A 22,547-nucleotide genomic window follows, 5' to 3' on the forward strand; every position below is an offset into this window, starting at 1 on the left:
TGTTTTTTTGGTCCACTTAACTGTGCAAATTTCTTGATGCCTCAAGCTCAAGCACAGAGCGCTGGTCACCAAGGTGATTTTCCTTCTCGGTCTTTGCGAGGCGGCCGTCTGATCCTACTTAGAATAAGTGCACTGACATTTACTTTGCCAGACTTTCGTTGCTCCGGGTGGGCCACAGTACCACGACGCCAATACATTCAAAATACATCAATCAAACTTTACTGTTTACACCTACTGGCAGCTCTTCTGATGCTCCGAGTCGACCGTCGTGACCTTGACTGGGCGCTGTACGGCTGATTCTGATACTACGGCTCTAACATCACCTCCGCCTCTGCCATGACGATTGTTACTTCAATCTTCTTCTTGTGCAACTTGCCAATACTAGATACGCTTGATCAGAAAGACTTAGTGAAAACACCGTTTAATGGAAAATATTGACTGAAATCCATTATAAAACGACGACCCTCTCTGGAGATTCATCACTCCAACAACCAAGAGTGCCCCTTTTAGTACTGTGAATGTATTTTACTCATTGGGGTTTATAATCTACGTTCGCGTGCCTAATTCCTTTTCCCTTTCATCTCTTGTTAAGTTGTCACCTTTTCAGTATCTACGATCTGCAGAAACTATGCCATGTATACCCATCCTCTATCCACGAAACGAAATATTTGAATCCGAACTACTTGTTATGGACCGAAACAGATACATGTTGAAAAACCATTGTCGCAAATATCCCTGACTTCGGCGGCGGTGTATCATTAATATCATGATCAAGTTCCTGCACGTATTCTAGATACAATAAAATTCGAAAGGCAAACCTAAGTAGTATCAAGAGAAGACTACCAACCAATCACTCCACCCAAGCCCTGAGACCACCGCTTTTCATGTTTCTCGATATCCCAATAGTTCAAGGAAGCATGAAATGGATGCAGTTTTTCATCACGCACGCTTCCAAGTAAGATTAAACCGTCTCTCTGTAATCGTGCAAGGCGCTCGGATATCGTGTGGTTTATGGATATTGGCACTTTCGGGCGACCATCTCGCTTGATCATGTCGATCTCTATGGACTCCAACATGGCAAAGGACTGCCTCGAGCGGGAGTAGTACGCTGAACGTCGCCGGAGCTCCACCATATCCAAAAACGGCGAAATAAAGTAATGGAAGGTCTCCATGCTATCGTAGGAGGCGATTACATGTAGTTGCTTCAACTGTGGAAGTAGTTTGATGTTTCGGAGATTTAGAATGAATAAATGGTGGTTGTTCTCTATCTCCAAACAGACGTGCAACTCCTGCACTGAAGACAGGCATTCGAAGGGTCGTGGCACCGGGGAACAAAAGAAGGTGATCGGCACACGCAACTGTCGAAGCCGACATTGACTTCGTGTTTGAAAACTAACAACCGATTGTAGTAGCCTACGAGCCGCACCCGATGGTACCGTGCTGGCATCCGGTGGAGAGAGGGAAAGGTGAAGTAGCGATGGGGTAGAGATGTGATAAAGAAGGTTGATCATATTGGAAAGTGGTCCCAAAATCTCCAAGTATCGTAACGAAGGTGGAAACACCACCATCTGAGGGTCAAGGATAAACTCTGAGCTTGTCGACAGGTGGCAATGTTGGAGGACTGTCAGAATGTTCACAATCTCGAGAAAATTTTCCGACGTAACAAGGGATATTTCCAAGTCTGTGAGTTGAGACCACGGAAGGGAGGTAATTTGCCAATTGACGTCAGGAATGAACAGCAGAAATGATGCACTGGATAAAGAGGGAGCCGACAGATTCAAGACAGGAGGAGCTATCGCAATATCATAGGAAGAAGAGGCATCCGCATATATTTGAAGAGATCGTAAATTGGAGAAAAAGAGACACTTTGAAGTGGCAAATTGGTGATACAGGTCGCAGCGAGACCTTAGTTCAAAGGCTAAATGACGCCAACGATGAGAGTGGACCAGAATCTGCAGGAATAACTGCTTTTCTGCATCCGCTTCAGAGGGGGGAGCCTCGATCCAAATAGTGCACGATAGTGACAGCGTTTGTGACCTCTCCAACCATGAATTCATCATCTGTATTGGATTTCGGGGGAGGCAACGAGTGTTGATATGCATCAGATTCCAGAGCGACGGTGCACGGAGGACAACATGTCGCCATCGACGGCATGTTCGTGCCAAGACCCAAGGGATCGCGTTTTTCGAGAACGTATGGCCAGTGTATGCATCAACGCAATGTTCAAACACCAACGCGAGTAGCTCGTTCGGTAGTCTGAAGACAAAAGTCGCGTGATTTCGGTATGAATTGAGAGTACTCGTCATCTGCAGACGTTGTTTTCGAACTTCGATTCATGCACCCTCCAGTTCTGCTTCTTTCGCCTCGAGTACCTCGACGCTGAGCTCTGTCTGTCTGATGATGTCGGGAAGATCGTTCAGAGTGAGCGACTGCATGTTCCCTATATCTTGCATCATGAAGCTTTCGTTCGTCGTGCTTTCTGAGACTTGGTTCGACATGTTTTATACCATACCAATGCTCGACAAGCGCTAAGGTCGGCAAAGGGAGGTGATTTGATTTCAATTTATAGACCTGTATTGTATCGACTAGTGATTAGGGTAAGAACACGTTATAAAGACACCGAACATGATTACCTCTTCAAGTTTCAAGCGTCAGCAACGATGGTGGTTTGATCATGATCGTTAATCATCGTGGGAACATTACGACTGTGACGCACGTGAGCACGCGCTTGCACTCACCTCACGCGTCCATCTCGCCGCTCGCAGCATCAACAAACATCTCTCGCTCTTCTTCTCTTTTCCCCCTCCCTCCACATCCCTACAACGCTAAGGTTTGGGGTAACTGACTTGTATTGTTACGAGTTCATCTACCTACTCTTTGGGGTTCAGGTCTGGTCTGGAACCGACGGATTCACGGTTTTTGTTCCCGCCTCACCCAGCCCGTGCCCTCCCGGCCAGCCTCCGGCAACTCCACTCTTCTCGTATCTCCCTTTCATCTCTTTCCACCCTTTCCCTCTTCCTCCCGTCCATCGGGAACGCACACCTCATCGTTGTAACTTCAGTTATTATATGAAGTAGCTCACAAGTCAATATATAAAGAAAGATTGAGCGGAAACATACAAAGGAAAATATCAATTGAAGCTTATTATGAAACAACGTCTCTCGGAGTTCTATCACTTACAAAAACGCGCCCCCGCTATGCAACCGACCTCCGTACTTTACCATGGTCCCCCTTACCATCACTGGTGGACGAACCAGTTTCTACACCGGAGGATCCTGAAGGCATGTGAGACTGCACTGGGGCCATCGAGCCGGGTTCTGCCATCGCAGGAAGCTCCGAAGGAATTTCCTAAAAGCAAAAGTTGCAGTTATGAATATGCCTGTATAAAAAAAAAAGTACAACCACTTACCGCCTCGGGCTCCAACTGTCTTCGCGCATCACAAACATCCTTTATCGACGGTCGTGTATAAAGAGAACTAAGGACACCCCTCCTCCGCATCAGAAAGCTGTTTCGGGTCTTATCAACGAACATAAGTCGATAATGAGAAGCGAAAGCATACCTCATCACAGCGCACTTCACGCTTCATCCTAGATCGTTCAATGGTATTCGCAAAGTCCTAACATTCGATTTAAACGTCAGCACCACAGCAAAGCCTTCCCAAGGGGGGGAGGGGGGGGGGGGAATAACCCACATCAACATCTTGTTCCAGTTCTATCAAACTGTGCACGGTATTACGCCGGATATCAAGGTTTATTCCATCCTTAACACAGCGAACAAGGTTTGAAACCGTAATCCCCAAGCTGGTCGATTTGTGTCCTATGAGAACCGACACTTTGGCAGAGGAAACTTTTTATCACGATGCTTACCTTTCCTGCATGTCAATGAGCTGCACAAATCTCTTCTTCGTCTCGGTACCGTCCAGTACACCCTTCTCCAATATCTCATCTAGGTTCTCCAATATCTCCTTCAAAGACGTTCTACAAGCCTTGACCCAACTCTCAGGAGGCTCTTCTGGCGTCGGAATGGCAGTGGATGAATCAATCAAAGTTGAGGAAAACTCGTCGGTATCTATCGGAGGCGGTGTCCGAGTCGGATTAATTGTGGCGTTGTCCGAGTCAGATTGTCTTCGAAGCGTCCAAAACGTCGCGAAAATCCCAAGAGGAGGATACACGATATCCCCAAGGTTGGCCAGAAATTGAACGACATTCGCGATTAAGAGGAAAACTGTAGCGGACATTTGGGGAGCCTCGGAGGGGGAACGTATCAGGACGGGGAAATCCTTTATATTCTATATCTGCGATCCGTTCCTGTGTGTTTTTTTTTAATCATAAGGTTGCATGAGGATGTCGGCTGGTCTACCAACCCAGAGCATGTATTATCATCTTGTCATCTTGCTTATCTTCTATGTACTTTCTCATAGTAATTCTTGTAGGCGTCTGTTGGCGGAGTTGGAAGAGAAGGGACAAAACACGCCTTGGACGCGTGTCTCCAGCTATAACTTGTTGAAGACCCAATATCGACCAACTACGAGCAAGCTGAGAAAAAGATTGTACCGTTCGATAAAATAAACTGAATACTTGTACTTACTAACGAAATGGAAGTGGAGTCTGGACGAAGGGGTACTTGTTCTTCAGATGCATTGAACAAGGACACGTCATGTCCACCGGCTTGGTATCTCATGTTGTTCTGGACTTGACCATATGCGTGCCCTTTTTTTTACAGCTTTTTCATCTCGATAGAGAGGCGCTTCTAGTAGAGGGAGGGGGGGGAAGGTGAGGTTAGCGCAAGTTGTGGGTGTATCAGCGTCAGAGTTGGTAGATTACGCACCTGGTATGAGAGCCGGAAAGACGCGTCAGTTCATTTTACTGAAGGCTCGAATTCAAAAGGTGACCTTCGGAGGGATAGTCATTTAAGGTGACCGGGCAACTGGTTGGACATTCGGCAGGGCTTCATTTTGGTAAAAGATGTGCACGAACGTTTCTATTAGTCCGTGGAGCACCCATCAGATGAAGAGCCGTTGAAGAGAGGCGGTGACCATATACATATACGTGTATGGGCGGAAGTGATTCGTGAAGCAAATTATTGACGAAGGAAAGCGGTGCATCGGCTTTATTTCCCGATCCTCCCGAGTCTCCCGCGTGACGTTCCGTTTTCCATCGTCGTCAACGCCATTGGCATTCACCATCCATGAACCCCTCACGGTTCAGATTGGTAAGAAACAAACTTTCTACGCGAAAAAAATTCCTGACTATCGCTGAAATGGAATTCGTTATAGCCCAGAGGGTCCAGCCCACGCTCATTACTCCTCGCTGCAGGCGCTGCAGCAGTTTTAGTGTCTCCCAGAGAACAGGAGAAGGTGAGTAGCGACTATTGCATTTCCTCCCTGCAAGTTCGGACTGAGTCTCTCGCTGCAGTTACCTATATATCCTCAACCAGACCCCGAAATCATTCTACAAGAAATCCCCTCCGAGCTCGAAAGACAGATCGGAATAGCACGGAGAACGTTACATACGACCTATAAAGAAACACATTCAAGGGTCCAAGGGGTCGTTTCCAAATGGATCGGTGTTGAACATGCTATCGAAAGTCCGTTTTTTTTCTTCTTTCATTTCCCCCAACCCTTCATCTCATCTCCCCCCCCCCCCCCAACCAGACCGAATAAAATCCATAAAATCCCCCCAAGAATCTCTCACCCCAGGAATCCTCTACATCGGCATAGCAACCCTAACAGCCTCCATCATCTCCCGCCCCCGCAGTCTTCCCATCCGATTCCTCCTCCCACCTACCTTCTTCGTTCTTTCCATGAACCAATTCCTACCCAAAACGACGAGTAACTTGGGAGACTACCTAGGATCACTCGAACACCACTATTTCCCCACCCTGGCTGAAAAACACGCAGTGGCGAGTGCGCATACTGCTATGACGTGGGAGAGGATGAAAAGTGCTACGAGGGATACGAGGGAGAGGGTTCATTTGGGTGTTGAGAGTGGGGTGGAGAAGGTTCAGGAGGTGACGGGGTTGAAGCTGAAAGAGACGTTGGGATGGGGGAAACGGGTGTCGGGGGAGGTTGAGGGACGTGTTGTACAGGCTGTTCATGCTGTTGAAAATAAGGTGGAGGAAGTGAAGGTGGTTACTGAAAAGAGAGTTGACGAGGTTGTTGAGAAAACTGAGAAGAAGGCGGAAGAAGTTAAGAAACTAGTGTAGGAAAGTAAAATCGTCACGCTGGTTTTTCTTTTCGCACATAGGATATTGTCCTCTCTTCATTATAGACTTAAGTATCTATATAACAAACTCATTCGGACGTAACAGGAAACGTCTCACTCAACGCCTGTATCCACCCTTGATATGCATCCGGGTTTCTAGATGCTATCGCCTGCTCGATATGCACAAACACTCCAGTCGCAAGCGTCGCATTGGAAGCATTATCACAAACCGCCGACTCTTCGATACCATTCAGGTATCTTCCAAACACATTCGTGGTAGCTGTCAGGCTACAATTGCTATCCGAAGGTAACGACGCCGTAAACGAAGGGAACATATCTCGAACGTTCTTCTGCAGGCGTTTGATAGGCCGATCGGTGGCGTCTGTGTACCATGCTACGGAAGAGGCGGAATTGCCTAAACAAACGCGTAATAGGGTTGAGCATCTGCAATCCGTGTGTTAAAGTGCAAGGGAGACTTTTACCTAGTCCAGATGATAAAAACATCGTATCTTGAGGACAACTACTAGCTCCCTTTCCATGCATTTGAATGAAGGCGCAAGAAGACGCCGGACACCCTCCCTGTCCTTTCTGCCATTTCGCAATACGGAAGCTAGCTTGTACAAATGGTTCTTTCTGTCAACCGTCAAGAACGTCGTTAGTGGCGGCCTTGGCAAAACAAAAAGAGAGGGGAATCCCTTATGAAACGTACATCGTTATGGGCAGGATCAGTCACAAAATAAACGGTCGTGTCGCTGCTATTCCCGCTCGACACAGGTTGAACGCAACTCGTAGGAGTCATAAAACTTTCCCTACTCCTTCCTGCAACAAGCAAACTTTTCGCTCCTATTCCGCTAAATAGCGCAGCTGCTTGTTCTGGGGTTTTCAAATCGAATTGCGGATGTGGGGCTGATAGGTGAACTGCGCTTCGTCGTGTGACTGAAGGACTCTTGGAGGACGGGACGACGAAAAGGCCCCAGCCTTTGATGTAACTGTACGGAAAGAATGGAAAGGTTGGTGAATCCGGTTGGAGGGTGATTGCTTTTCGTTCGTGTAGGACGCAATACGATGTGTTCGTTCCCGTTTCCTCCGAGGTGTTTGTCTTGGAGGTGAACACAGAAACTCCATACACCTGGTTCAAAATCGGCGGCACCACAACGTCCGTACAGTTTCCGTCGACCCATAGAAGGTCATTAACCAACCCTAACCAAGCGGCCGACTCCGCTTCTGTAGGCTGAGCAGCATCGTATGTGGTCTGGTTAAAGAACTGTTCGGGTATGGTGTATGGATCGTAACATGCAACGAGGGATTCGAGGGTTGTCAGTGAGGTATTGCGGATACAAGGGATTTCGAGTTCTTCTTTGACTTTCGTCGCGACTGTAGAGAAAACGGATGGTTTGAGAATGAGAGTGATTAGGGATGTGATCAATATCCAGTATACACCAATCATGATTCTGGTTTTATGAATTAGCCCAATTAGTTGGAGAAAAAGAGTTGTACTGTTGAGCACTTTGATTTGGGGGTGATATGGGAGAAACACCCCGAGCTTCCCCTACGCTTTATATACATGAAGGGTCTTAGAGCCTGGCAACTGACATACGTGTATCACTGCGTGCTGTCATCGGTGTGAGGGTGATGGTAGTGTGGAGATGTCTGCGAGAGAGCATGATTACTCCGGTCGCAAAATGCAGACAAAAATAGCGCAAGTCACGCACGTGCACAGAGAATTTCCAGACTTGGAGGTAACTTTCAAAGCCTATAAACCAACTTTTCCCAGATCCGAGGCCAACCTTACAAGTGAAGTGACCATAGTATTTGGGAAGCCCTCGTAATTGAGGTTCAATGCCAATGTCCTGCCATTGAATGTATGTGGGCAGTGCGGCGGCGGCCACCCACAAGTGACAACACTGATTCTGGAATTTGTGCAGGCGGTGCTCGCTTATGCATAGGTGGAGCTTTTCAGATCTCATCTGGCCGAATCCAATATCTGAAAAATCCATTTGAACCCACAGTTCCCAAGAGCAAGAGCCCCAAATCAAGACGAGCAGCAGAGAACCGCGAACGCGAACGCAAAGAACAAGCAAAAGGGAGATATCGTTTAAGAAACGAAACCCATAGGGCATCATACAAACAGGAAAAGAGGATACATAGAGTAGAAAGATAAGTTATAACACAGAAAAGTTAAATGTGGAATTCTGTGGTCGTCAGATCATATATGTGGCCTTCACTAGACGTAGGTAGATATGTAGACAGTGGCACCTCGACACGTCGAGCTTTAAACGCTAAAGAACGGCTGCTCATTCATATGTTGCTGCTGCTGTTGCCTCGCAAATGGATTATTCCCCACTGCCGTCTGCTGAGCGACAAGTCTCCCGGCATCCGTATGGCCGAATCTGCAATGTCAACCCCACCATCAGCAAAAATCACCTTCTCGTAGAACCGGGAAAAGTTCACCTCGTAAGTCCAACATTCCCAAACGTATCCTGTCCTCCATCCCTCTCCGCAAACAGGTTCGCAAGCTCTTGGTTTTCATTCTGTTTCGTTTTTACAACGAGTGGTCGATTGGCTTGTCCTTGTTGTTGTTGACCTTGTGTATTCGGTGACGGTGTTCTGAAGGCCGACGAAGAAGTAGAAAGATCCTGTGTTTGCTGATGGTTCCCCGAATCATACGTTCCTTGAATGTTGAATATCGGTTGTGTGTTCTGTTGTGAGATGGGACCTGGCGATGTGTTCCGCGCGAACGGGTTGTTGTTGCTGTTCGAAAGGACGAGTTTTCAGGACCGGATAAGAAAACAAAGAGATTTTCTAGTGGACGAACCCGAATCCTGTGGGCTGAGCCATGAGGGATTGTGTTTGCGGGAATAGACTCTGCTGCTGCTGGAATTGCTGTTGTTGCTGTTGCTGCTGCTGCATCATCATTTGTTGACGCATCCATTCCTCCTGTTGCTGAGCTTGGAACGCTGCTTGTTGTTGTTGCTGGAATACCTCCTGCTGACGGAGATATTCTGCCTGTGAGCAGATGGATCAGAACCTTGGAAATCATCGGTAACCAGGACACGTACCTGCGCTGCCTCTTGCATTTGCTGTTGAAAAGGATTGAAAGACGTCAACTGTGGTTGCATCTGCGTAAACTGCGGTTGGAGGAATTGAGACTGCAAGCCTGTGTTCATCGCCATCGGGAAAGGATTGGTGGTCAACTGAGGACTGAGACTCGCATTCGATGCTGATCTATAACCATTCCTTCGTCAGTAGAGCTTCAAGAAAGAAATGGAAAGGAAAAAAGACACACAGCTGATTCTGATCATCAAACAGCGCTTTCTCATTCGCATCCTCCACCGTTTTACTCCTGTTAGCTTCATCTTCCTCGCTCAACTTTATCGCTCTCTGTAAATCCCTATCCTCCGCAGTCTCCCTCTCCTGAGCTACCAATTTCTTACTCTCCTCAATCGCCCTCTGCAAATCTTCTTCCTCCTTACTCCTTTTACCTCTCTTTGATCCTCCTCCTCCATCACCACCACCTTCCCAAGGAACAGAATTCCCTCTCTCGGTCTGCCTCATCCGGTCTCTAGCATCCGCCCGACCTCGTCGTTGAGCTCGGATTTTAGAATCATCCAACAGAAGATTCGTTATATCCTTCGCCCGCTGTCGCACATTCGCCCCTTGGTCTGTTCCATCTTCGTCGACAAATTGGAATTCTCGTAGAGTTTTGATCATGTACATATTCTCTTTATAATATCGAACGACATCTTCTGAACCTTGAAGGAGACAATAGTCGACTACTGCAAGTGTCTAAAGAGGAACCCCCTATGATCAACAAGCTGGCTGAAGTGTTATTGACAACAAACGCACTTTGAAAACATGTCTCCAGTTCTTCCCCTTATCGTTCAGTCGTTTATCCAATATTTCGATGATCTCAATGAAATCTTGTCTAAAAAGAAGGCATCCGTTTCATTGCGGAAAAAGGAGGAATCCAAGCGCAAAACGTACTGATTCCAACTAAGCTTCGCAATTTCATTCATTTGCTGACCTGTAGGCCCCCAAGGATCATTTGAAGTCGCATCTCGTACTTTGACTTGAACGTCCGAATATCCCTGAGTGTAGTTTTTTGCAGAACGAATGGCGGCTTTGCCAAAATGTTGCATGAGTGGGCACGAACGGGTTGGTTGTAAATTGAAAAGCGGGCGCAGCCGCGGGCGTCTAAATCCGTCTGAAGAGACATTATTATACTACTATGGCTAGTAAAGATAACTTAAAGATCTACGAATACCACTTCTCCCTCAACCTCTTTCTATTAACTGCCGGCTTCGTAAACAAAATAGCAACACCCAACGCCGCCACCGTCAACACCAACTGAGGCTTATTAAAGCCTTCGCTGAGAACATCAAACGTTTTAGATGGCGAGACTCTCGTCAAGAACAAGTCTAGACCATAAGTGAACACCAAAGACGTGGACTCCAATAACGATGGTGCCGTTACGATCTTCTGTACGCGAGAAATCTGAAAAAAGTCATTTTTCAGTTGGAGTACTAGTTGAGATGGAGACCAACCGCGCCTCACCTGATAGTTATGCGACAATGTCTGCCGTGGGTCATCCAGAATGACAGGATCATACTGTATTAAAAACTCTTCCATTTCTTCTGTCGTCGGTTTCCGATTAGGTCTACGTGGGTCAAGCACGCGATGATTTAGGTTTTGGATCTTGTCATTATCATTCGCAACTGCATCGGAAGAGAGCATTAGAACGCTCCGAAGGGAACCACCTGGTGGATCACGTACCGATAATATCCTTCGTAGTAATCCCAAACTTCGTCTTTGTCGTCGCTATAGCCGTAACACCATGCAAGTACACAAAAGACCGTTCGTAAGGTGTCACATCCACCATTTCTTCCTTGTAGGATGTCATATCTGAACTAAAAATCTCCAAAAATCAGAAAACCCATACCAACATAAGGGGGGTCGGAGAAAAAACCCACCTTCCCGTCTTATCATCCACCTTCCCTCCCTCATACAGTTCAACGCTAATAATCCTATACCCTTTCGTCTGCCCACTCGGTTGGTAATCCTCATCGTAATAATGGTAAACCAACCAGTTCTCCGTCAACACCGCTTTCACATCACAACTACCCCCTCCTATAGTCGGCACTGAAGCATGATAGACGACAGTTCCTTTAACCCCATCCACTAGGTACACTCCACACCTAGCCGCATTTTTCGAGGTGGGTGAAAAGGAAGCAGCGGAAGCGGAATGCGGAGCAGTCAAAACGACCACCAATCTTTCGTTGAGATACTTATAAAGCGTAGTCCGATTTCCCAAAACTTTGCCTAACGAAGCAACAGGTACACCGCGGGCGGATGGAGGTATGATGGATTGAATGTCTTCTCCATCAGGTAACGAAAGCGTCCACGTAGGTACCGCAACAGCAACACTAGCACCTTCAACACTCTGAACGAACTGATGCCCGACTAAACGATGTTTCGCAGTCGTATCATCTCTCACTCGAAGAGGTACGGAAAGTGCTGAAATCGAAGCATGGAAGATGGATTTACTAGTCGGGGTGTCTGGGTATAGGTGGACCTGCACAATGGGCATTGCAAACGATCAGTTATCGGTAGAACGAAAGGTTGACCCCTTACCTTGAGCTCCCGGTCCAAAACAACAACCACCTTCCCGTTCGCTGATTGCAACACATACGCATCCGTCACAGAAGCAGAACTAGCGACCTTTATACCCCTCAATGGACCAGGTTTTCGCAAAGCAGGTTTGACATTCTCCCCAGTCAACGCGTGGAAGTGGTATACGACGATTTCTTCTTCCGAGGTCTGTAGAAGCCAGAAGCTAAGATAAGACAAAAATCGTCTTGTCAAAGTCAACGAAACATTACCCACCGAACCGCTTCCACCTCTCTGCGCAACAACAGCCACTTCCGGTTCACCGGGACCCGCATTAGTATTCTCCTCGAGGTCACCCACAGCCTTGACTACAAACATCTTTACAGGCTTGACTCGTGCACCTTCCTCAGCCTGTTTGGCTCCAAGCGCCAAAAGTTTACTCCACAGAACTTGTCCATTGCTCGAATCGATTCCAAAGATCTTACCACGAGATGTGGCCATGACGATAACCTGACGGAAACCAAACGTGTCGCGGTGTAACGAAGCGACTCCACTCTGAGGGGAAGAAGGGACAGCAGACGAGGTAGCCGATTCGTATGAACCTGTTGCGAATCGTTTTATAAAGTGGATCATGTAGTTGGGCAAGTTCTTTGGCGGGAACATCAGAACATATGTGGCAGCTTTCGACGCAGAGGAATCCCCGTACCTTGAGTTGAACACTCTGTCTCTTTAATCTCTCAACGAACCCTTCGCTACCTTCAGTGGCCGCGAGAACCCTTTCAGGAAGTTCTACAAACTCAGTAGCGACGATATCTGCGAGTCCCTCATCTCTAGACCACTGTAGCTGATCTTGTTGCCATAGTTGAACTGTACCCGCAGAGGTAGTAATGACCAATCGTCCAAGGACGTGATACGGGTTTGGGTTTGCTGCGTCCATAGTTATCTGTGTCGTAAAGAGGGATGAGCGCCCGGATTCGTGAGCAGGCGACGAAAGAAACATACATGTTCAATTGTTCCGTGTTGATTCGTATCAAAACGGAGAGCGTATCCTGCAATGAGACCTTTGCCATCTCCAAGGTGGGGTGCGAAGAGCTCTACTGATGAGAGCTATGGCCAGTCGTTAGGAGCGTCCCAATATATAGAAAGACCACTTACACCAAGATAGTAAGACCAATACAACCTCCCAATATATGGTCGTCCCTCTTTATCAAAACCCCCAGTATACTTTGACGCGCTCTGTTTTTCACTCGGCGCGGACCTTTCGAAATCCCAAGCCACCTGTACTTCATCAAGCGCAATCTTCATAGCCCGATTATCTCCATCCAACTTCGTCGCCATGAACAGACCGTGGCTTGCCAAACCAACATCAGAAATTCTGAAATAGGTCCCTCCTCTGTGTGAAGTCGGTTTGGCTTTAAGATCTGGTGTGAGTTTGTGAGACCTGATCTGGTTGCTTTCTAACCACGTCACAAACGGGTCTCCGGTCGTAGAGTGCATATAAAGAACGTCGTCCACGTTCCCGATAGAAGAGGGTACAAGTGCGGATGATATGACTTCTCCGGTGTCGGGTGATAGGGAGGTGACGGACAGTGTGTACGAAGCGATGGATTTGGATAGGCCGATTGCGTAAATCGCTTGAGGAGTGAGAAGGATTTGAGTGTAAATTACCAAGGATCTGTTCGCGCATTCGTTCAATTATACCAGAGAGTGAGGAAAGAAAAAATGTACGTCTGGTCCTCCGATTCCCATTTCCACTTCAGATCTCTCCCAACGAACCTCGTGACGGACCGTCCATTCGTCAACACAAACAGGTCTGGAGTCCCAATTCCCATCGTGTCATTTCCAAACGCGATATTGCTTCCCAGATGGGGTGGTTCCGTCAGTAGCCCCGACTGTAGGGTATGGAACTGCTTTTCAAACAGTAGATCTCCGTCGAGGACGCTGAAGACACGTAGATTAGAACCTCCGGGGGAAGACAGGGTGGCAGTTACTGGGGTAAAACGGGTTAGAAAGGTTGTTTTTTTTTCGGGCGAGCAAACTAGATACGCACTCCACCCATATTGATGCACTGACACAATTCTATCCTCCTCTTGGAACACATGCCTCCACGCAACTGACCCATTGACCGCATCCAAAGCAGCCACCACGTTCGGTTCTGTGGCCGAAATAATCACACTTCTGCTGTTTTTACCTTGTACTCTGTGGAATCTTGGGCTAGTTGCGGGAGAACTGAGAGAAGGAGATCCAATGAGGGGTTTGTGCCAGTCTATAATACCGACTGAGGTTTCTTGAAGTGCGTGGGTGGAAGATGCGAAGAAAAGAGGGACGAGGAGGAGGGTGAGCGTTCGACACCATGATTGGCGTACCATCATGGTGTGTTGTGGCTATCTAAACCTACGACCGAGAAGTTAGATGATGGCAGGGGAACAGCTGAGAACAGAGCTCACGATAAACTAGCCCTAAGATACAAAAATGGGGTCGACGTCGTTAGTCGTCGTGGTCGTTGCGCGCGGTCACGATGGTTGTTGACACAGCCACCTACACACTCACATTGGCTTTCCATTATATTTTTCCTATTTATTTATTCGCTCACTCAAAGGCCGACACAAGAAGATCTCTATGGAACACGACTACCCTTTTAGACTGTTGTGCGAAAGCTGTCGTAGTCAGACGGACCTGCCAGTACTTTCGCTGCCCCGAGTCGATCCCAACCTTCTACGTTCCGATTATGTACCCTCCAAAGCAGAGGTCTCCCAGACACTAGAGCTCTTGGAGGAAGAAACAAAGGAATTGGAATGGTGTAAAATCGACATGGACTATGCAAAATCGACATCGCTTCCCTGCGTCAAAAATTGAAACAGCTGGAAGCTAGGAAAGAGCTCCTGGACGCCGACATTGCACAACGTCGCGTTATTGTCTCTCCTCAGCGGAAGCTTCCCGTGGAGCTTTGGGAAGAAATTTTTGCCTTTGTCTGCTTAAGCCAGTGGGACAGCGTGCCCTTTCATTTCAGAGACGGACACAGGCTCGTGCTCCCAGCACCCTTCAATCTCCCAAGTGTCTGTTATCGCTGGAGAGTTATCGTCAATAGGTGTCCCAGGATGTGGGCTTCTCTCCTTGTTGAACTCCATAACGGATTTCCTAGAGGTGCCTAAAAGCTCGTTGAGACCCTTTTCAGGAATTCAGGAACGTGCCCATTGAATCTTCGCATCGTTATGCGAGCAGCCCAGAACACAAAAGGTCGAGCCTTCTGGAAAATCCTCACGCATCATATACCACGATCCAAGCATCTACACCTCACAATGGATGCATACGTGTCGACCGGGCTCTTGCTTGCTTTCACAACCGTGATATGGCCTTCAATAACCTATTGTCATTTGTCGGTGACATCCCGGACATCAATGTCAACAACAATAATCCCTTCTGGCAGGCACTAAACCGAGCACCAAAGCTGACGATGGTGGAATTGCGCCGTTTATGGCCGCTCAATTCAATTCCCTATCCCCAAATCACCACACTCACCATCGGTTTCGTCGGTGTCAATGAGGTTGTTGGCCTCCTCCAAGTGCTAGAAGCTTCCATAAATCTCCGTTCTCTGGAATTGGGATTTGTCGTCCGAGTCCCGAACCCTACTCCCCACATTATAGTACCTCCTTACGCACACTAATCATCCGCCCTTCCACTCCGATGGACGACTCAATGCTTGATACTTTCTTCTCGTTCGTGGCAATGCCCAGTCTTTTGACGTTGAATATTTCGTGCATGAGCTCACTGCCTTCAGCCATGTCAACTTCACGTTGGTCACCATCGCTTCTCACCATGCTCCGAAATTCTTCCACGACGCTAAGGGACATGTCCCTCTCCCTTGTATGCTCCCTTGCTGATGGCTGTCCGTCGTGGGAACCGCTTTCAATACTGTTAGAAACGGTACCCAATCTAACCCACTTCCGTTTCGATGATTCCATTGTACGACACCACTACAAAACGTCGGGATCTGTTATTGGTGACCATCTTTCTTCCAACTCGTTGCTTATCGAGCTCAAGTATGTGTCGCACAAGAGGTCCATCCTGCCGGAGCTTGAAACCGTGTCTATCCGCGGGATCGAACTGAGCACTTACACTATGAACACAATTTTTGCTTTAGCCGCGTCGAGAAGTGCCCGCGTTCTCTCTACGGTCAACGGTAGTGGCAACAGCGTCCGTCCTTTGAGAGAACTACACGTCGCTCCGTATAAGCCGCAGTCATCAACTTTCATTTTGGAACCTTGGATGCTGGAGGCGATAGAGGACTTAAAACGGGAAGGGGTGAAAATAGTGATTGATGGATTTTGAAGAAGCAGGTTTAGATGGATGGGGATCACCCTCACTCGAGTTGTTGCGCGTCCTTGACCATGACGATGGCGAGGATTTTCTCGTAGCCTGATCCTTGTGCGTTGTGGTACAAAAATACCCGCAGACGGCATTGATGTTTGTAAACATAGCAAACTCCAGGATAAGGATAGTTTCATGAATTACGTTGCCACCCCAATTCTTGAAAACTCGTGTTATTGCTCAGAGGGAGACACCATCATGGAAGTATCAATCATTTGGAACCGGGTATTCGCAGGCCGTGGGTTGTCCTGTTACGCTTATTGGGTCGCACGGACCTGGATTGGGTGAGTCTGGACTTTGGTATGCAGTGGCTTACCAGTGTTGAGAAGAGTCGAATGTGTTACAGAGGTAACGAGTATACACAGCGATTAGGTGTTCCCTGTAACGAGCACTCGCACTCATACATTCATAAACTTTAAAGACTTGTCGTGGCTCTCCTGAGTTGTTCGCCCCGGCCTCTATCGATAAATCGGATGATATATTCCGCCGTCGATATTCCCTGCTCGTTCAACATCGCCAATCCCTAATGATCCTCATTGATAACCATAACTAACATTGGGAAAACGCTCAAACATACGGCTTGGGATCCGCTCCATTGATCAACCTCCCGTCCGTCTCAGGCTTTACATCCCAAACAACCTGTCGTTTGGTCCACTAAACCGAAGAATGTTTTTTTTTTCAATACAACGCGGCAACGAGAAAGAAACTGGGCAGGGTAGAGGTGTACCATATGTCAATAAGTAATCTCGAAAGCGACATATCCCAGTATTTCAAAGCTCTTCGTGTACTAGCGATTGAGATAGCTTCGACGTTGACATGCTGATGTATGATGTTCGAGATGATTTGTAAAGGTCGTGGAGAGCTTGGAGGACTTTGAAGGAGAAGTGAAAGTCTATAATGCCGACTGAATATCCTTGAATTGCGTAGGTGGAAGATGCGAAGAGAAGACAGAGGGTGAGGAGGAAGAGGGTTCGAAGTTCGACACCACATCACGGCGTGTTTGCCGCTAACCTATACCTGCGACCACAAAAATTAGAATGACAGCAAAGGGAACAGCTGAGAGAGAGCTCACAAGATACAATTTTGAAAAATTGTGTCGACGTCGTTTGTCCTCGCGGTCAGGGTGGGTTTGACACAGCCACTTGCACCCAACTGGTCTTCCACTGTCACCGCGAATGGCGACGCGCACAACTCATTCACGTTGGTTTTCTATCTATGTTTTTCTGTTTATTCATTCGCTCACTGGTCGATACAGAAGGAACATGTCCATCCTTTTTGTTAGGCCGTTGTGCGAAAACTGTCGAAGTCAGACGGACCTGCCAGCACCTTCGTTGCCTCCAGATCCCAGCCTCCTACATTCCAGCTATGTACCCTCTAAGGCAGAGGTCTCTCTGGCACTAGAGCTCTTGGAGGGAGAAACAAAGGAATTGGAATAGTGCGATATCGATATCGCTTCCCTGCGTCGGAAGTTGGACCAGATGGAAGCTAGGAAACGGCGCATAGAAACCTGCATCGCACGACGTCGCGCTATTATCTCTGCTCATCGGAAGCTTCCAGTGGAGATCTGGGAGGCAATCTTCGCCAACGCGTGCGCATGCTCTGCAAGTCATTCTCTGACGATCACAAAGGCAAACATTAGGCATAAGCAAGGCTGGAGGCAAGACTGGGCTATCGTCATGGTTCCTATCATCCTCACTCACGTTTGCTCTGTATGGAGAGACATCACTATTGGCTATCCCAAACTATGGTCGTCTATCAGCATCCAGCTTCGTACTGGATACCCCAGGCGATGGACGAAGCTGGTTGAAACCTTCTTAGAAAGGTCTGCGTCGTGCTCACTAGATCTCCGGATTCAAATTGAGCCAGGGTTTCCCAATTCGAATGATGCTCAAACCGCATGGGAAGTCCTTGCACATCATCTCGCACGATCCCATCGACTCCTTTTTAGCGTCGATCGCTATTGCGGAGTCGCTCGAGTCCTTGCAAACTTTCATGGTCAGGATATCAATTTCAACGATTTGGTATCCTTCCAGAGTGAAGATTGTGGTTTTTTCCCATCGGCCCATGACAATGGTGACGCGGTCATTGATAATCCCTTCTGGCATGCACTGCGGCAGGTCCCGTTGCTCATCTGTGAGAGCGATAATCGAACGCTCTTCTTTAAATAGCATCAAATCCTTCCTCCACTAGATGCAACTTAATAATATCTTCTGCTCGTTCAACATCGTCGATGCCTAATAATCCTCACTGTCAACCGTAACTAACATCACGAAAACGTCTAAACATACCGCTTGAATCCGCTGCGTTGATCCATCTCCCTGCCTGTACCGTCTTTGAGTTCCGAAACAACGGCCCACCGCTGGACTGAAGATTCTTTCAATACACCGCAGTAACAAGAAAGAGATTTAGCGGGTAGAAGTGCACCGTATGTCGAGAAGCAATTTCTAAAGCGACTCTATATCCATATCCAGTCTTTCAAAGCTCTTCGTCGTGTGCCTTCAACCATTGAGATAGCGTCCATAATATTGACATGCTGATGTATGATGTTCGAGATCATTTGTATAGATCGTGGTGAGCGTGAAGGACTTTCAAGAAGGAAAGTCTATACCAACTGAATATCCTTGAATTGCGTAGGTGAAAGATGGGAAGAAAAGAGGGAGGGTTAGGAAGTGGACGAGGAGGGTTCGACACCATGATTGGCGTACCAGTACCTGCGACCAAGAAAAGATAGAATGACACAAAATGGAACAGCTGAGAGAGAGCTCAAAAGATACAATTTTGATAAATCGTGCCGACGTGCCACGTTTGTCGTTGCGGTCATGTTTGACACAGCCACTTGCCCCCGACTGGTCTGAGTCCACTGCCACCGCGAACGGCGACGCGCACGACTCATTCACGTTGGTTTTCGATCTACGTATGTTTTTCTGTCTATTCATTCGCTCACTGGTCAATACAGAAGATCCTTATGGAACATGTCCACCCTTTTTTTAGGCCGTTGTACAGAAACTGTCGTAAGTCAGAAAGACCTGCCAGCACTGTTATTGCCCCCATTCGATCCTGGCCTCCTACATTCCAACCCTCAGAATTCTCCCGGACATTGGAGGAAGAAGCAAAGGAAGGAACAGTGCGATATCGATTTCGCTTCCCTGCGTCTGAAGTTGGGACAAACGGAAGCGAGGAAACGGCGCATAGAAACCTGCATCGCACAACGTCACACTATTCTCTGCTGGAAGCTTCCAGCAGAAGTGCAGACAAAGAAGGTTACTCTTCAAGACTCCGGGATATTTGCTTCCCCGAAGCGAAAGACAAAGACATCCCCTTCAAGATTCCGGGATGTTTGTTTGACCGAAGCGAAGGACATTGAATACCCTTAAATATGTCTCATCACCGATTTGGGGTCCGGTGATGCTGGCGCCACGCTCAGTAGTATATTCGCAGGTTATCATTATGTCGGTGGAGCTCATACGTTGATTTTCCAGCCACTGTACCCGCAGTGACAGCAGCCTCAGGTTCTTGAAGTTCTCCGTTCTCTGCGCTTCGTGACTCTGGAAACGAATGAATTGGACTGTATTCAGAGAGAGACAGGAGGAGCATTGTGATTGTGGCGGAGGATTTCTGCTGGTCTCCACTTACAAAACATTCAACCTCTCATGTGTGCTTCTGAGCGAAGACGGGGCCAATGCAAGTACGTTCAAATGTCAAAACACACCTCCAAGTGATGCTTAGTAGAAGCCCTTCTCTTGGCGGCGGCAAGTTCGAATGGGGGCCATCTCGAGTGTCTTCGCTTTCTAGAACGCTCATCACATTCTTGGTGTCCATTCTGATCAATGAAGCCGGGCACCTGTTACTAACCTACACCGATACAAAGAGCATTTGTTAGACCATTCATCGGCTATAACTTACTGTAGTCCTCTGGCATCAAGCAAGACGTCTAGATAATGATGTGGTGACTCTGGTTGTCCAACACGGCTTAACCAATGACTCAAAACAACCAGATCTCTTATTGTAAGCAGGATCTCCAGTCTGGTATAAATACCTGACCCACTCTAAGCTTTTCCAAAATCCAAAACTCAAGTACTCACTCGAATATCCTGAGCGGTAATTGAACTTTGGCTACTCCTAACCAACGAAGTATTCACCACCCCACTTTAACAGACAGACCAACCATGGCCCCTCCAACCAAAGCCCAAATTGCCGACCTCATCACCCGGTACATTGAATACGCCCGCCACGACGCTACACCCGACAACAAACTCATCATCGACATCGTCAAAGCCTATCGATCCTTCCCCAACGGCGATTGGGAATACGACGGTGAAACCCCTGGCAAATCCGTCGTCTCCTGCTTCCAAGGCATAACTTTCATCTGTTGGAAATTCAGCAGCATTAACAAATCCGCCAACGCTGTCGACGCTGCGACACTTTACAAGGACCTCACGAAGCGGAATTATAACGTTTGGGTGTCGATGGATCCTGGTAGGAAGAAGACGGACTTTGCGAGTGATTGTAGCACGTTGACGGATACAGATACATTGAACGATTATCGGAGTATCACTTGGGATGAGCAGGATCAGAGGAGGAAAATTTGCAAGGCAGCGATATCGGTCACTTCGGGTTTTTATGGGACGGGTACTTCTCAGACGATTCGGTCGGAGAATTTGTGGAATAAGAGGGTACTTGAACAACCAGAATAGAAAGGATGTGGTCGAATGGCCTGTAGTTGTATCTGAAATGAACCTGACGTCGCGTTGATCTGTCGCATGGAACGAGAAGTTTATGTGCTCGATCTTTCTTCTTTGACCCCCTACAACAGATCGACGTTTAACGCACATCCCGGTGCCCTCAGTCCCGAAGGTAATACAGATTACCCATGTGCCTCACAACAACAAGCCGAGGTCATTGCTCATCTGTGAGAGTGATAGTCGAACGCTCTTCTTCAATAGTATTAGCATCAAATCCTTCCTCCACTAGATGTAACCTAATAGTATCTTATAATTCAGAGTCCTTACATTTATCCTCAAAACCATCACTCGAAATCCGCATACCCTACGTAATTTTGGAGCACTCGAAGAACGAAGGCGGTTTGACGGATAGCTGGGTCCACTTTGCCTTGCGGAGCCGCCGTTGGGATATCGAGAAGCAAGGACTCAATCTGAAGAGTTTATGGTTCAATTATTCGCGATAAATATCTCTTGGTAAAACAGAATCCATAACTCAGTATTCCAGCAGCCCGTCCTCGGACGCGCTTGAGAGCGAATCCAAAGCAAATCCTGGTGGCTTGCGCACCATAGGCCTCCTGAGCTGTTCCCCTCTATCGATGTCGGGATCCGCCGTCGGTATTCCTTGTTCTCGCATCAACGACAGGCTTTGCTCGTTCAGTGTTGCCAATCCCTAGATAAAAGTTTCCGATCAATAAATCAATGATAACATTGGTATTGAAAGGTCTATACATACCCCTTGGACCCGCTCCATCAAAAGATCACGATCGACTTCCTTACCTTTACGTTTCCCTTCAGAAAATAGCTCATCAACAGGTCCACTGCCAGACGTATAACAAAAGTTAAAATTCTATTTAATCAGTAAGAAAGACCTTTACGTACCTTATGTCAATATGTAATTTCGAAAGTGGCATATCCCAATCTTTCAGAGCTCCCCGCTTCGTATCTTCAACGATTGACATTGTATCAAAGTTGATGTACCCATGGACGATGTTTGCATGAACGTAGAGATCGTGATGAGCTTCAGAGGATAGGAAGATTGAAATTGAAACCCGGTTAGCGACTTGGAAGCAAAAAAAATATAAATGAATCTGCACTCACCTTCCAACGAGTCACGCATCGCTCTAGCCACCTCCCAAGCACTCCGAAATTTGGCAAGATTGGCTGTTACCTCGCCGAGGGTGATCGTGTACGTGTGCTGATGTTTTGATATCATCCTCTTGCGGGACTCGGATTGGCGTGATAATGAACCATTTTGACGCGTGCCATTGGAGGTTCTGCAGCCATTCCAACGAATTTCTGTGTCAAAACTTCCAGTAGCCGGAGGGTCGTCAACAATTGCGCGTTTTTCTGGAGAGTTTTCGACCTCAGCAAAGAATCATAGCTTTCTTCCGGTTGCTTACCAGAGATCGCTTTTCTCGATGACATCGTGTTTCTGAAGAAAGTTGAAGCTCAGAATGTTACTGTGGGACGAGGCAAAGATCAAATGTTGGTTAGGCAAATAGGAAAAGTTCGAGGTGGAGGTTGGTGGAGGGGTCGTGGTATGTCAGGTGACCTTGCTGCTATTATTTAATCCACGATGGTCCAAGCGTTGACAAAAGGACGTATCGGTTAGTATCTGAAAGATGCCAGAAAGCTTCATAATAATAC

The 22,547-nt window shown here is 47.4% G+C and overlaps 12 protein-coding genes across 13 annotated transcripts; 4 read left to right on the top strand and 8 right to left on the bottom strand.

Annotated features, from left to right (window-relative positions):
• Window positions 1-839: 839 nt before the first annotated feature.
• Window positions 840-2,306, bottom strand: E1B28_003528 (uncharacterized protein; the record flags this gene model as incomplete). The annotated part of the gene is made up of 1 exon (XM_043160519.1): window positions 840-2,306. The coding sequence occupies one exon, from the start codon at window positions 2,304-2,306 to the stop codon at window positions 840-842; it is 1,467 nt and encodes a 488-aa protein (XP_043002476.1).
• A 27-nt stretch (window positions 2,307-2,333) lies between these two features.
• On the bottom strand, window positions 2,334-2,498 carry E1B28_003529 (uncharacterized protein; the record flags this gene model as incomplete). Its single annotated transcript, XM_043160520.1, has 1 exon — window positions 2,334-2,498. One exon carries the CDS (start codon window positions 2,496-2,498, stop codon window positions 2,334-2,336), a length of 165 nt encoding a protein of 54 aa, XP_043002477.1.
• A 978-nt stretch (window positions 2,499-3,476) lies between these two features.
• On the bottom strand, window positions 3,477-4,238 carry E1B28_003530 (uncharacterized protein; the record flags this gene model as incomplete). The annotated part of the gene is made up of 4 exons (XM_043160521.1): window positions 3,477-3,506; window positions 3,561-3,617; window positions 3,693-3,801; window positions 3,868-4,238. The coding sequence occupies 4 exons, from the start codon at window positions 4,236-4,238 to the stop codon at window positions 3,477-3,479; spliced, it is 567 nt and encodes a 188-aa protein (XP_043002478.1).
• Window positions 4,239-4,282: 44 nt separating this feature from the next.
• On the bottom strand, window positions 4,283-4,641 carry E1B28_003531 (uncharacterized protein; the record flags this gene model as incomplete). The annotated part of the gene is made up of 3 exons (XM_043160522.1): window positions 4,283-4,308; window positions 4,365-4,525; window positions 4,589-4,641. 3 exons carry the CDS (start codon window positions 4,639-4,641, stop codon window positions 4,283-4,285), a joined length of 240 nt encoding a protein of 79 aa, XP_043002479.1.
• A 496-nt stretch (window positions 4,642-5,137) lies between these two features.
• E1B28_003532 (uncharacterized protein) lies at window positions 5,138-6,205 on the top strand (the record flags this gene model as incomplete). The annotated part of the gene is made up of 4 exons (XM_043160523.1): window positions 5,138-5,212; window positions 5,277-5,357; window positions 5,416-5,587; window positions 5,655-6,205. The coding sequence occupies exons 1-4, from the start codon at window positions 5,189-5,191 to the stop codon at window positions 6,203-6,205; spliced, it is 828 nt and encodes a 275-aa protein (XP_043002480.1). The 5' UTR covers window positions 5,138-5,188.
• An 88-nt stretch (window positions 6,206-6,293) lies between these two features.
• Window positions 6,294-8,008, bottom strand: E1B28_003533 (uncharacterized protein; the record flags this gene model as incomplete). Of its 2 annotated transcripts, none has more annotated exons than XM_043160524.1 (4): window positions 7,917-8,008; window positions 6,914-7,854; window positions 6,687-6,837; window positions 6,294-6,619 (listed from the first exon to the last, which is right to left on the bottom strand). In XM_043160524.1, the coding sequence occupies exons 2-4, from the start codon at window positions 7,649-7,651 to the stop codon at window positions 6,294-6,296; spliced, it is 1,215 nt and encodes a 404-aa protein (XP_043002481.1). In that variant the 5' UTR covers window positions 7,652-7,854; window positions 7,917-8,008. The 2 variants fall into 2 exon arrangements, with proteins under 2 accessions (XP_043002481.1, XP_043002482.1); XM_043160525.1 differs by lacking the exon at window positions 7,917-8,008 and having other exon boundaries at window positions 6,914-7,655; window positions 7,712-7,854.
• Window positions 8,009-8,476: 468 nt separating this feature from the next.
• On the bottom strand, window positions 8,477-10,343 carry E1B28_003534 (uncharacterized protein; the record flags this gene model as incomplete). Its single annotated transcript, XM_043160526.1, has 7 exons — window positions 8,477-8,594; window positions 8,656-8,955; window positions 9,020-9,210; window positions 9,264-9,429; window positions 9,491-9,990; window positions 10,051-10,129; window positions 10,189-10,343. 7 exons carry the CDS (start codon window positions 10,341-10,343, stop codon window positions 8,477-8,479), a joined length of 1,509 nt encoding a protein of 502 aa, XP_043002483.1.
• A 115-nt stretch (window positions 10,344-10,458) lies between these two features.
• E1B28_003535 (uncharacterized protein) lies at window positions 10,459-14,183 on the bottom strand (the record flags this gene model as incomplete). Its single annotated transcript, XM_043160527.1, has 11 exons — window positions 10,459-10,698; window positions 10,759-10,919; window positions 10,978-11,111; window positions 11,175-11,776; window positions 11,836-12,021; window positions 12,088-12,459; window positions 12,518-12,754; window positions 12,814-12,918; window positions 12,967-13,486; window positions 13,540-13,801; window positions 13,862-14,183. 11 exons carry the CDS (start codon window positions 14,181-14,183, stop codon window positions 10,459-10,461), a joined length of 3,141 nt encoding a protein of 1,046 aa, XP_043002484.1.
• Window positions 14,184-15,160: 977 nt separating this feature from the next.
• Window positions 15,161-15,475, top strand: E1B28_003536 (uncharacterized protein; the record flags this gene model as incomplete). Its single annotated transcript, XM_043160528.1, has 1 exon — window positions 15,161-15,475. One exon carries the CDS (start codon window positions 15,161-15,163, stop codon window positions 15,473-15,475), a length of 315 nt encoding a protein of 104 aa, XP_043002485.1.
• Window positions 15,476-18,921: 3,446 nt separating this feature from the next.
• Window positions 18,922-19,947, top strand: E1B28_003537 (uncharacterized protein; the record flags this gene model as incomplete). The annotated part of the gene is made up of 3 exons (XM_043160529.1): window positions 18,922-19,093; window positions 19,171-19,864; window positions 19,934-19,947. 2 exons carry the CDS (start codon window positions 18,922-18,924, stop codon window positions 19,551-19,553), a joined length of 555 nt encoding a protein of 184 aa, XP_043002486.1. The 3' UTR covers window positions 19,554-19,864; window positions 19,934-19,947.
• Window positions 19,948-20,345: 398 nt separating this feature from the next.
• On the top strand, window positions 20,346-20,873 carry E1B28_003538 (uncharacterized protein; the record flags this gene model as incomplete). Its single annotated transcript, XM_043160530.1, has 1 exon — window positions 20,346-20,873. One exon carries the CDS (start codon window positions 20,346-20,348, stop codon window positions 20,871-20,873), a length of 528 nt encoding a protein of 175 aa, XP_043002487.1.
• Window positions 20,874-21,107: 234 nt separating this feature from the next.
• Window positions 21,108-22,431, bottom strand: E1B28_003539 (uncharacterized protein). The gene is made up of 6 exons (XM_043160531.1): window positions 22,301-22,431; window positions 21,999-22,247; window positions 21,780-21,918; window positions 21,634-21,718; window positions 21,394-21,570; window positions 21,108-21,331 (listed from the first exon to the last, which is right to left on the bottom strand). The coding sequence occupies exons 1-5, from the start codon at window positions 22,323-22,325 to the stop codon at window positions 21,394-21,396; spliced, it is 675 nt and encodes a 224-aa protein (XP_043002488.1). The 5' UTR covers window positions 22,326-22,431; the 3' UTR covers window positions 21,108-21,331.
• Window positions 22,432-22,547: the final 116 nt, after the last annotated feature.

Source organism: Marasmius oreades, chromosome 11 (assembly GCF_018924745.1).
Source record: "Marasmius oreades isolate 03SP1 chromosome 11, whole genome shotgun sequence".
Taxonomy (NCBI): domain Eukaryota; kingdom Fungi; phylum Basidiomycota; class Agaricomycetes; order Agaricales; family Marasmiaceae; genus Marasmius; species Marasmius oreades.